Raw genomic sequence first — 12583 nt, 5'->3', positions numbered from 1 at the left:
CCTGGTATTAGATTAAATTAGAGTAGATTCCTCACAGTGTGGAAACAGGCCCATCGGCCCAACAAGTCCACACCGCCCTTTGAAGCATCCCACCCAAACCCATCCCCCTATAACTCACACACCCCTGAACACTACGGGCAATTTAGCATGGCCAATCCACCCAGCCTGCTCATCTTTGGACTGTGGGAGGAAAACGGAGCACCCGGAGGAAACCCACGCAGACACGGGGAGAATGTGCAAACTCCGTGTCATATAGATGTGTAATTAGTAATGTAGATCATGAAACTGTCATCAATTTATAGTTTATTCACTGATGTCCTTACCTGGTCTGGCCTTCATATGACTCTAGATCCACAGCAAAGTGATTGCCTCTTAACCATCCTCCAAAATGGCCAAGCAAGCCATTCAGTTCAAAGGAAATTAAAGATGGACAACAAATTCTTTGCTTGCCAGTGACATTGACGTTCTGTGAAAGAATAAAAAAGATTGAGAATTAAACTGTAAAGTGGTATAGGGTAGTTGTCAACACACTAGAAACCTTACTTTGATCAAATAGTTTTGTTTTTTCCCCTTCCCCTCCCCAATTCCTTCCTTTCACTAAGTGTTATGTGATACATGCTGGAATGCAAATAGTAAAGCTTGAAAAAGCAGTTCAAACATTAGGATCAGCAAGTGCTTGACACTTGCACATATATCTAAATTTCAGCAGGGGTCATCAAACTAAAATTGTCAACCTGATTGATTATAGCACCTTAGTTACTTAAATGTATTTATGTCATAATTTTCTTCACTAAACTTTCAAATCATCATCACTTAATTATCCATCATCATTTGATATGAGGCATTAAGTATGATTATTTTACCCAGTTGCATAAAATAATGCAAAGCGATTTTAAGAATAATTTTATTTATCGCATATTCATGATTGTTTAACCTTTCTTGTTGAAACAGATCCAGTGAACATTCCAATGCCTATGAAAATGTGTTTGAGGTCTGCAACGATGAATCACCAAAGATAGTTATAACTGCAATGTAGCACTGTTAAGAAGAAGGTGATGATGTTTTTCAGAAGGTCTATTTACCGTATTAGATTATTTTCGTAGGATTTGTTGGACATGGAGGACTTTTTCATGTTTATTTTTGAATATAAAGATAGAATAGGACATAATGTGAAGAAATTCTAATAAGGTGGATATTTTAGTACAGCTTGAACCACATTTTACGATGAATCTGTGTTACACATATATGAATGATTGCATTTGATTTTTTGAATATATTATTATAAGGAAACTTCGAACTTTTTCTTTCCCTGATCTGAGATGTACAACCAAGTGCCCCTCTATCCACCACTTGCAACTGGTTGTTCAGAAACATGAGAGAGCAGCCTGGGATTGTTTAATTTTTTAATTTTTATCAAAAATCTCCTTCACTACACTCATTGTATCCTCTCAACATGGTGATTCCAGAACTGAACTGTGGGGAAGCCATTGGTTCAAGCTTGTCAACCTGGAGTTCTGATCAGGCTGCAAGCTCTTTATATTTACCAGAAGTGTTCTGAAGCCAGCCACTAGAGAGTGAATGGTCACTGCCGAAAGCGATTTCATCTTTCCCATTTTTTTTGACATTAGAAACCTGCTATGCAATATTTTAAGACAGAAATTTAGACTCACGTCCATGACAAAGATTGAGTTTGATTTGCAACTAGTGCCTCATCATTAATTTGTGGTCCAGTTCTTCTCTTTTGCTATGAAGAAAAGGTTCGGTAGTTAATGTACAACGTAAAAGATTATGGTGTATTAAATTTTATTTTGACAGTATGAAAAAGTGATGTAATTTATGTCATTATAGCTATGCCAAAAATTAAAACAGCGAATAATACTATGAGATAACAAGGTGTAGAGCTGGTTGAACACAGCAGGCCAAGCAGCATCAGAGGAGCAGGAAAGCTGACGTTTCGGGGCTAGACCCTTCTTCAGAAATGGGGGAGGGGGAAGGGATTCGGAAATAAATAGAGAGACAGGGGAGGCGGATGGAAGATGGATAAAGGAGCAGGTAGGTGGCAATGAGACGGACAGGTCAAGGAGGCCAGGATGGAGCCAGTAAAGGTGAGTGTAGGTGGGGAGTTAGGATGGGGGTTGGTCAATCAAGGGAAGACGGACAGGTCAAGGAGGTGGAGGAGAATGAGGCTGGTAGGGAGATGGGGGTGGGTGTTGAGGTGGGAGGAGTAGATAGGTGGGAGAAAGGATGGGCAGGATAGGGAGGCGAGGACAAGCTGGGCTGGTTTTGGGATGCGGTCGGGGCGAGGACTATGTTCGGTTCACAACAAACAACTGCACTCCCAGTTGCGAACCACTTCAACTCCCCCTCCCACTCCTTGGATGACATGTCCATCCTGAGCCTCCTCCAGTGCCACAACGATGCCGACCGAAGGTTGCAGGAGCAGCACCTCATATTTCGGTTGGGAACCCTGCGGCCCAATGGTGTCAATATAGACTTCATAAGCTTCAACATCTCCCCTCTCCCTACCGCTTCCCAAAACCAGCCCGGCTCATCTCCGCCTCCCTAGCCTGCCCATCCTTTCTTCCACCAATCCACTCCTCCCACCTCAACACCCACCCCCACCTCCTACCTACCAGCCTCATCCCCGCCTCCTTGACCTGTCCGTCTTCCCTTGACTGACCAACCCCCGAGCTAACTCCCCACCTACACTCACCTTTACTGGCTCCATCCCCGCCTCCTTGACCTGGCCGTCTCCTCTCCACCTATCTGCTCCTTTATCCATGTTCTACCCACCTCGTCCTTTCTCCCTATGTATTTCAGAATCCCCTTCCCCTCCCCCATTTCTGAAGAAGGGTCCAAACCTGAAAAGTCAGCCTTCCTGCTCCTCTGTTGCTGCTTGGCCTGCTGTGTTCATCCAGCTCCATACCTCGCTATGTCAGATTCTCCAGCATCCAGGTAGTTCTGACTATCTCTGAAATAATATTATGACTTGGGTTTTGAGGTCAATGTAAGCTCAAGGAACAGCATCTCATCTTTTGATTAGATATTTTATAACCTCCCAGAGTCAATGTTCAACGACCTCAGTTCATAACTCCTTTTATGGGAAAGATATGGTGATGCTTCTTCATCCATTTACAAATTCTGTGGGCACAATTCTTTCTTCTACTTTTACCATCATCTTTTGCTTGCATCATTGTCTGTTTGTCATCTTGTATTTCCTGCTTTCCACTCTGTCACAACCTTCTTGTTTATTATTTCCTACCACTTCCTGTTTTCCCTACCTTGCTTCGTGACTGTTAATCTCTAAGCACTTCGGTTCTGAGGAAAGAGGTCGCCAACTTGAAATGTTAACTCACTCCCTGTCTCCACAGAAGCTTCAATAGGTTGGTCACAAGTTTCCACAAATATTAGGCGTTGAGCAATGGGTAAATTTAGAAATCCAAACACAAATTTTTCAAGGATTTCAAGAAGCCTTATAGTTCTGTTAATTTCACATTTGTCTTTGTTCTTGTCAGTTGTTTTACCATCTTACTCACCATCATTGCCAGAACCCTTTAAGAAGGCAGCTCACCATCAACCTTCTCAAGAGCAAGTAGGATGACAATAAGGGTAGACACAGCCAGGGATGCCCGTGTCCAGTCAGTGAATAATAATTTTTGAAAAACTGCTTCCTTTTTTCAGAAAGGAATGTATAATGGGTTTTCCATTGGGAACTCTTTTGTGTCTTAATCTTACGGAGCACGAAGGGAAAGAACAGAAGTTGCATCAGAGACTCAAGGCATCCACTCTTACCCTTAAGATGCAGTAAGCCAAGCTCCCAGCTTCCCGTGGATAAGGTGCAGCAACGTAAATATGGAAAGTACAACCTCATCTTAGTTATCGCACTTATTGGTTTCACAGTAATTCAGGAGGATTTAACTTAACAATGTTGATATTGCATTGTCAGTATAGTAATTGTAACAAGGTCAGTCAGATGAACCTCATGGAGTATGAGTTCCCTGATTGGGGCAGGATCAGTGTCAGTGACTCTACACATGTAAATAAAGGGTGATTTTGTGACTGGTCCCTGCGGAATTATATCAGTCAGTTATTAGGGTAAGATTGGACAGACTGTCTGGAAATAACCTAGGAACCTGAAATGACAAAGGCACATCCTACCCAGTCAACTACACATACAAAATCCTTCATACTAACATATCAACCTGTGCCAACATTACAACAGCTACCCCACAGACTATTCAAGCAACAGCCTTACTCACCAACTCAGACATTATGGCCAATGCTTCAGAATCCTCCAACATCATCCCTGGCATTTCCTGTCTCACTGTCAGAATGGACCCATAACATGTGGCAACGTGGTGATCATCGTCCTGGATATTCTCAGAATTGAATCCAGATCCAATGAATTCTCATGCCAACAGATCAAGCATGGGAAAGAGAAGCTGCTTGCTGATTAACATCGGCTGTCCTTCCTCAATTAATGAAGCGACATCTGCCACGTTGAACACTATATACAGATGAAGCTTTGAGGGTGGAAAGAGCACAGAATGTGGTCTGGTTGGGAAACTTAAGTATCCATCACTGCTACTGACCATGGTGGATAATTCCTGAAGGAAACATCAACTAGCATTGGGCTTTAAATTCTGGCCTATCCAGTGACACCCTCATCCAGTGGATGAGTAAAACATAATTGCAATGATCTCAAACTAGACTTGGATCAGATTTTGAGTTCTGAGAATGGGTGACCAGACCCAAAACGTTAACTCTAAATTCTTCTTCACAGATGCTGCCAGACCTGTGGAGCTTCCAGCAACTTCTGTTTTTGTTCCTGATTTACAGTATCTGCAGTTTTTTTTTCCTCCAACCAATTTCCTTCAAGGGTCACGAAATGCGAGGCTGGATGAACACAGCAGGCCCAGCAGCATCTCAGGAGCACAAAAGCTGACGTTTCGGGCCTAGACCCTTCAACAGAGAGGGGGATGGGGAGAGGGAACTGGAATAAATAGGGAGAGAGGGGGAGGTGGACCGAAGATGGAGAGAAAAGAAGATAGGTGGAGAGGAGAGTATAGGTGGGGAGGTAGGGAGGGGATAGGTCAGTCCAGGGAAGACGGACAGGTCAAGGAGGTGGGATGAGGTTAGTAGGTAGGAGGTGGAGGTGCGGCTTGGGATGGGAGGAGGGGATGGGTGAGAGGAAGAACAGGTTAGGGATGCAGAGGCAGGTTGGACTGGTTTTGGGATGCAGTGGGTGGAGGGGAAGAGCTGGGCTGGTTTTGGGATGCAGTGGGGGAAGGGGAGATTTTGAAACTGGTGAAGTCCATATATAATAACTGACTGATATAATTCCGCAGGGACCAGTCACAAAATCACCCTTTATTTACATGTGTAGAGTCACTGACACTGATCCTGCCCCAATCAGGGAACTCATACTCCATGAGGTTCATCTGACTGACCTTGTTACAATTACTATACTGACAATGCAATATCAACATTGTTAAGTTAAATCCTCCTGAATTACTGTGAAACCAATAAGTGCGATAACTAAGATGAGGTTGTACTTTCCATATTTACGTTGCTGCACCTTATCCACGGGAAGCTGGGAGCTTGGGGCCTGGGATAGGGGTGAGGGAGGAGGTGTGGGGGCAAGTGTAGCATTTCCTGCGGTTGCAGGGGAAGGTGCCGGGTGTGGTGGGGTTGGAGGGCAGTGCGGTCCTTGAAGAACTTGGACATCTGGTATGTGTGGAAGTGGAATGCCTCATCGTGAGGGCGGAGGCGGAGGAATTGGGAATAGGGGATGGAATTTTTGCAGGAGGGTGAGTGGGAGGAAGTGTATTCTAGGTAGCTGTGGGAGTCGGTGGGCTTGAAATGGCAGGCCCGACCAGTCCTCCTCCACCGACACCCTCCTCCGCCTAGCCGAACTCATCATCATCCCCAACAACTTCTCTTTCGATTCCTCCCACTTCCTACAGACTAAGGGGGTGGCCATGGGCACCCGCATGGGCCCAGGTTTGCCTGCCTCTTTGTAGGTTACGTGGAACAGTCCCTCTTCTGCACCTACACAGGCCCCAAACCCCACCTTTTCCTCCGGTACATTGATGACTGTATCGGCGCCGCCTCTTGCTCCCCAGAGGAGCTCAAACAGTTCATCCACTTCACCAACACCTTCCACCCCAACCTTCAGTTCACCTGGGCCATCTCCAGCACATCCCTCACCTTCCTGGATCTCTCAGTCTCCATCTCAGGCAACCAGCTTGTAACTGATGTCCATTTCAAGCCCAATTCCCAATTCCTCTGCTTCCGCTGCATCTGCTCCCACGATGAGGCATTCCACGCCCGCACATCGCAGATGTCCAAGTTCTTCAAGGACCGCAACTTTCCCCCCGACAGTGGTCGAGAACGCCCTTGACCGCGTCTCCCGCATTTCCCGCAACACATCCCTCACACCCCGCCCCCGCCACAACCGCCCTAAGAGGATCCCCCTCATTCTCACACACCACCCTACCAACCTCCGGATACAACGCATCATCCTCCGACACTTCCGCCATCTACAATCCGACCCCACCACCCAAGACATTTTTCCATCCCCACCCCTGTCTGCTTTCCGGAGAGACCACTCTCTCCGTGACTCCCTTGTTCGCTCCACACTGCCCTCCAACCCCACCACACCCGGCACCTTCCCCTGCAACCGCAGGAAATGTTACACTTGCCCCCACACCTCCTCCCTCACCCCTATCCCAGGCCCCAAGATGACTTTCCACATTAAGCAGAGGTTCACCTGCACATCTGCCAATGTTGTATACTGCATCCACTATACCCGGTGTGGCTTCCTCTACATTGGGGAAACCAAGCGGAGGCTCGGGGACCGCTTTGCAGAACACCTCCACTCGGTTCGCAATAAACAGCTGCACCTCCCAGTCGCAAACCATTTCCACTCCCCCTCCCATTCTTTTGATGACATGTCCATCATGGGCCTCCTGCAGTGCCACAATGACGCCACCCGAAGGTTGCAGGAACAGCAACTCATATTCCGCGTGGGAACCCTGCAGCTCAATGGTATCAATGTGGACTTCACCAGCTTCAAAATCTCCCCTTCCCCCACCGCATCCCAAAACCAGCCCAGTTCGTCCCCTCCCCCCACTGCACCACACAACCAGTCCAACCTGTCTCTGCCTCCCTAACCTGTTCTTCCTCTCACCCATCCCTTCCTCCCACCCCAAGCCGCACCTCCATCTCCTACCTACTAACCTCATCCCACCTCCTTGACCTGTCCGTCTTCCCTGGACTGACCTATCCCCTCCCTACCTCCCCACCTATACTCTCCTCTCTACCTATCTTCTTTTCTCTCCATCTTCGGTCCGCCTCCCCGTCTCTCCCTATTTATTCCAGAACCCTCACCCCATCCCCCTCTCTGATGAAGGGTCTAAGCCCGAAACGTCAGTTTTTGTGCTCCTGAGATGCTGCTGGGCCTGCTGTGTTCATCCAGCCTCGCATTTTATTATCTTGGATTCTCCAGCATCTGCAGTTCCCATGATCACTCCTTCAAGGGTCATATTGGTACCGAGAAAGAGAGATAACATTGCTTCCTTGCAAGCCCATACATGACTTCAACCTTCATGTTTTGGAAAAACAGAAAACAAATGCCAAAACGGCAGTTTCTAGGCAATCTTCAGTAATAGGCACCTTGCAAAACTCAAGATAACAAGATATGGAGCTGGATGGACACTGCAGCCCAAGCAGCATCAGCGGAGCAGGAAGGCTGATGTTTCGGGCCTCGGCCCGTCATCAGAAAATCTGATGTTCTGATGAAGGGTCTTGGCCCGAAACATCAGCTTTCCTGCTCCTAAGATGCCGCTTGGCCTGCAGTGTTCATCCAGCTCCACACCTTGTTATCTCGGATCCTCCAGCATCTGCAGTTCCTCTTATCTCTGATACACCTTGCAAAACTCAGTCTGCTTTTCTAGCAACTTGCTATATTTTAAAAGCTTTTGTCTCAGGCTTTCAGTAAACAGTAGAAAACTACCAGTTATTCTGACCTTGTAATCTAAAAAGTCACATTGTAAATTGTCTGCAACTCAATTTTAATTTTCACCAATTTTCCTAATTTACAAATATATTTGCATTACTAACAAAGACAAATTTTATGGACAAGAAGTTTAGAAGCCCACTGCGATTTTCCAGGCTCTAATATCTGGGCACCAAATTTCAGAAGCACCCAGAAAGCATTTCACCCTCTGCAAACCATGAATATCACTTAAATTCTGCTCATTATTCCTACATTCCTCTGGAGATTTGAGACCAGGTGAAAATGCAGCACCATGCTTTAGTGATGTTTCCCTTGTGGTCATACTGAAGCTTGTCCTGGAGAACAGGAAAGTTCTTTTCCCAATGATGACAATGAGCGGCCATTCAGATATATGAGGTAGTTTGGAGATAAGCACCTGCAGGTGGCACCAAAAAACTTGACTCCACTGCCATGAGAAGGATGAATGCTCTTCTACCCTCTGCCACGGTGGTATATCACTGTCTACTCAATGTTTCATTCTCCTATGACTGTGTGTTAGCATTGTATGATTGCCACTGCAGAGAACCATTATACAGGCGGTTTGGTGTTAGACATCTCCATCAGTTGACTGATAAGAATTCATGGCTTGGCATGTCAGTGCAGATACCAAGGCTACGTTACTGACACCACAGAGTTACTGCTTCTCACATATTTGTGAAAGTTCACACTTAAATTACAGAAAATTTTAAATTCATCTTCCTCATTTCAGATCTGAGGTCAAGGAACATTTCATTCCCTCCTCACATTCTGAGTTCCAAGAAGATTTGGAGGACAAGAAATCTAAGTTTTAACCCAAAACACCATTAAACCCGTTGGGACAAACTGAATTTTCAAAATATGAACTCACCTTTACAAAATAAGATGTGAAGCAAATTCATTCTTTTTGGTCAAAAAGCAGACTGAGACTTTCCAGTTGCATTTTCTAAGAATCCATCCAAATTGGTGGCAATTGAGAATGAGGCATGAATTACAAATCCAGAAATACAAGTTAAAAATTAACGCCAGCATTTAAGTGTAAAAAGCAAAACAATGTAGAAGGTTACTCTTTGAAAGGAAACAGATTTGCAGAAAGTGCATTTAATAAGTGACTATATATGTTTCTCGAGTTTGCATTTATAGCCTTTAGTTTTAGGAAGTATTCTTCACTAAATATTTAACCAGCTGCTTTCATAGTCATTCATTCATGTGAACTCTGTCAGAAGTCAGGTCTGTGGCTCAGTTTCTGCTGTTATTTATCACAGCTTGGTTTCTTAGCTTTTTTTTGTCAGAGGTGGTTTGCCATTCACTCTCAGTGGCAGCACAAGGAGCCAGCTCCCAAGACTGCCTCACTTGGAATGTAAATTGAACCCACTCTGTTGGCATTTTGATAAATACATACCACCCATCTAACCAGCGGAAATAACCGTAAACCTTGCCCCTCAAGATACACACACAATTTTCATCTAATTAACGCAATTTAATCTATTACTTTTGGCAGCAGTAATAAATTAACATAAAGGTACAAAAACACAGTTGCTGGAGAAGCTCAGCGGGTCTGGTAACATCTGTGAAGGGAAAAACAGAGTTAACGTTTCGGGTTCTCAGTTCTGAGGAAGGGACACCGGACCTGAAACGTTAACTCTATTTTTCCCTTCACAGATGCTACCAGACCTGCTGAGCTTCTCCAGCAACTGTGTTTTTGTTTTTGTCCCTGATTTACAGCATCCGCAGTACTTTTGGCTTTTAAAGTAAAGGTAGTATTATATCCAACTAGTATTTCAGGCAGATAAGACAGTAAATATTAGCACACTATTGTTGCAAAGTTGGGTAGATTATTTGTGGACGGCAAGGCAGGACATTAGAATTGGTGTTTGTAAAATGCTGGGGTGGTGGGGGGAAGTGGGGAAGCAGAGTGTGGTCCCTTTAGAAGATTATGTGCTTTTTGTATGCTTAGAGATTCTTTGGGCAGCAGCTTGTGGGTTTCAGGTTTACAGAACATTTGGATCAAAAGGCTGCACAGGCAGAAAGCCAAGTAGCAGATTGGTTTTGTTAACAAAACAACAAGTTTTGAATTTAGCCAATTAGTTTGAACCAGGCACTTAGATAGCAAAAACCAGTTAAATTTAAATCTGGTGGTTTTGATAAAATAGGACCTATTGTAGGGAATATTGATATATCATCAAGGGTATAAAAGGAGCAACTGGGCAAAGACATGAGAACAAACTACCATCTGCAACAGTTAACAGCTCTCAGTTCTCAAGATACAATTGCTAGCTCTCACAGCCCTCTCCAAATTTTAGAGGAGGCACTGTCTAAATCAAAGGTACCTCTGGCACAACTAGTGAATATTTTTGACAGGGAACGCTGTCAGAACATTCAACAGAGATGGCACAGAACATTCCAGAAGACATGTAAACTGGTTGCAATTCTGAGAGACGAAATTCAATTTTATTACTTTTGCTTTTCTAAGCGGAATTTATATTTCTTGGAATTACAATTAGAATCTTATTTTATTTAGGAATAATTACTATTCAAAGGGGTTTATTCAGATTGTAAATAGTTTAGTTAATTTGTTCACAATTAGATAAATAAATTGTTCCTTGTTGATTGTAAAGTGAGTGTCAGGAATTTGTTTTACTTAACCACTAGAAGTTGCCAATTATACCCCTTCTCACACTCCTTTTAACAGATTGGAGGGTGAGGTACTCCTCTCTAGGTGTTTAGGTTTTAGTTATCAGAGGGGTCAACCTCCACTTTATAACAGATTCGGGGCTTCGGTCCGGGATCTGGCCAGCTTGGGTCTGTGATTTGGACAGATTTGAGGTATGAAAGGCCCCAGCAGATTTAAACAGATTTGTTTGTGAATCAGTGTCCTAAACCTTTAAATAAGACTTAAGTGAGAAATGGAAAATCTGTTTAATTTTAGTTGCTTGTTGTTGGTTAATTTTTTTAAAAAATGGGGAATTGCCTCTTAACATTGGTAAAGAGATTTTGGGGGTTGAAGATGCTTCCCAAATTTGCCAAGGAAGTTTAGAAAGACAGGTCCTGTGAAATGACTGTAGGGTGTTAGGTAAGCAGTTGAAAAGCAGGACTTCAAGGGTAGTGATCTCCAGAATAGCCCCAGTGCCACGCACCAGTGAGGACTGAAATAGAAAGATAGGCCAGATGAATATGTAGCCGAGGAGCTGCTGCGGGGAACATGGTTTTCAGTTCTCAGATGATTGGGATCTCTTCTGGAGTAGAGGTAACCCGTACAAGAGGTATGTGTTGCTCTTCAACGAGAGGGGGTCCAATATCCTTGTGGGGAGATTTGGTAGTGTTTCCTGGGAGGGTTTAAACCAGTTTGGCAGCGGGGTGGAACTCTGAATAAGAAAAGTACCTTTGAGAAGTCAGGGGGAAAATACATTAACCGCCGAGTGCAAGTTTACTATTCAGGCTAGCCAGGCACAGTAAATGGAGGAAAAGACTTCTGGTTTAAAGTGCATTTCTTTCAATGCACGAGGCTTGTCTGGTAAGGCAAATGAGCTGTGAGCATTGATTGGCTCTGGGGACTGGGATATTATAGCTATTACAGAAATATGGCTGAGAGAAGGGCAAGACTGGCAGTTCAATGTTCCAGGATACAGGAGCTACAGGCCTGACAGAAGTACAAATAAGTGAGGAGTGGGAGGTGTCCTTTTGATAAGGGAGGACATAACAACAGTGTTTAGAGAGAATATTCTGAAGGGGTCAAGGATGTTGCCAGGAATAGTAGATCTGATTTATAGGGACAGGCTGTCCAGGATAGGACTTTATTCCTTGGAACATAGGAGAATGAGTGGTGACCTCATCAAGGTGTATAAAACCATGAGGGGCATAGATGAATGCAAATATTCTATTTTCCAGGGATGGGGAATTGCAAACTGGAGGCATAGGTTTAAGGTGAAGGGGAATAGATTAAAGAAGGACCTGAGGGGCAACTTCTTCATGCAGAGAGTGGTCCGTAAATGGAGTGGGCTGCCAGAGAAAGTGGTTGAGGCAGGTACAATAGCAACATTTAAAAAACATTTAGAGAGGTACCCGAATAGGAAGGGTTTAGAGGGATATAGACCAAATGCGGGCACTTGGAACTAGCTGATTGGGCACCATGGTCAGAATGGATTAGTTTCGGCTGAAGAGCCTGTTTTTATGCTGTAATACTCTATGACAAAGAAAGGAGACACTTTTAGAACCAGCAGATAGGCTGGAATTGGGTTTAATTAGGATAAGGTGAAATCTGAAACTGTAACAGAGGTAGCCAAGCATTTAGATATATCAGAGAAACAGCCAAGTGCAGCAGTCAGGAAAAAATTAAATTGCAAATCAGACAATTGGAGTTAGAAGAGCAAGAACGGAAAGAAAAGCCAGGGCAGAAGAGAAAGAAAGGGAAAGAAGGTTCTTAGCTGAGCAAAAAGAAAAAGAGAGAAGAAGAAAAGGACAAAGAGAGAGAGTTTGAGCTTCAGAATTTGACAATTAAACACAAAGTCAATTTAAAAGGATGAAGATGAAGGTAGAAGGTAGGCTTAG

At 44.2% G+C, this 12583-nt stretch overlaps 1 protein-coding gene across 1 annotated transcript in view; it reads left to right on the top strand.

Annotated features, from left to right (window-relative positions):
* Positions 1–1824, top strand: part of pdzk1ip1 (PDZK1 interacting protein 1) — a 31242-nt gene extending 29418 nt beyond the window's left edge. The window contains exon 4 of the mRNA XM_059648249.1: positions 952–1824. Within this exon, the coding sequence (XP_059504232.1) occupies positions 952–1036 (85 nt within the window). The 3' untranslated portion in view covers positions 1037–1824. The remainder of the gene's footprint in view (positions 1–951) is intronic.
* The last annotated feature ends 10759 nt before the right edge of the window (positions 1825–12583 follow it).

This window comes from Stegostoma tigrinum, chromosome 8, assembly GCF_030684315.1.
Source record: "Stegostoma tigrinum isolate sSteTig4 chromosome 8, sSteTig4.hap1, whole genome shotgun sequence".
In the NCBI taxonomy this organism is placed as follows: Eukaryota; Metazoa; Chordata; class Chondrichthyes; order Orectolobiformes; family Stegostomatidae; genus Stegostoma; species Stegostoma tigrinum.
Note: the sequence above shows the minus strand (reverse complement) of the source record. Positions and strands in the feature narration are given on the sequence as shown.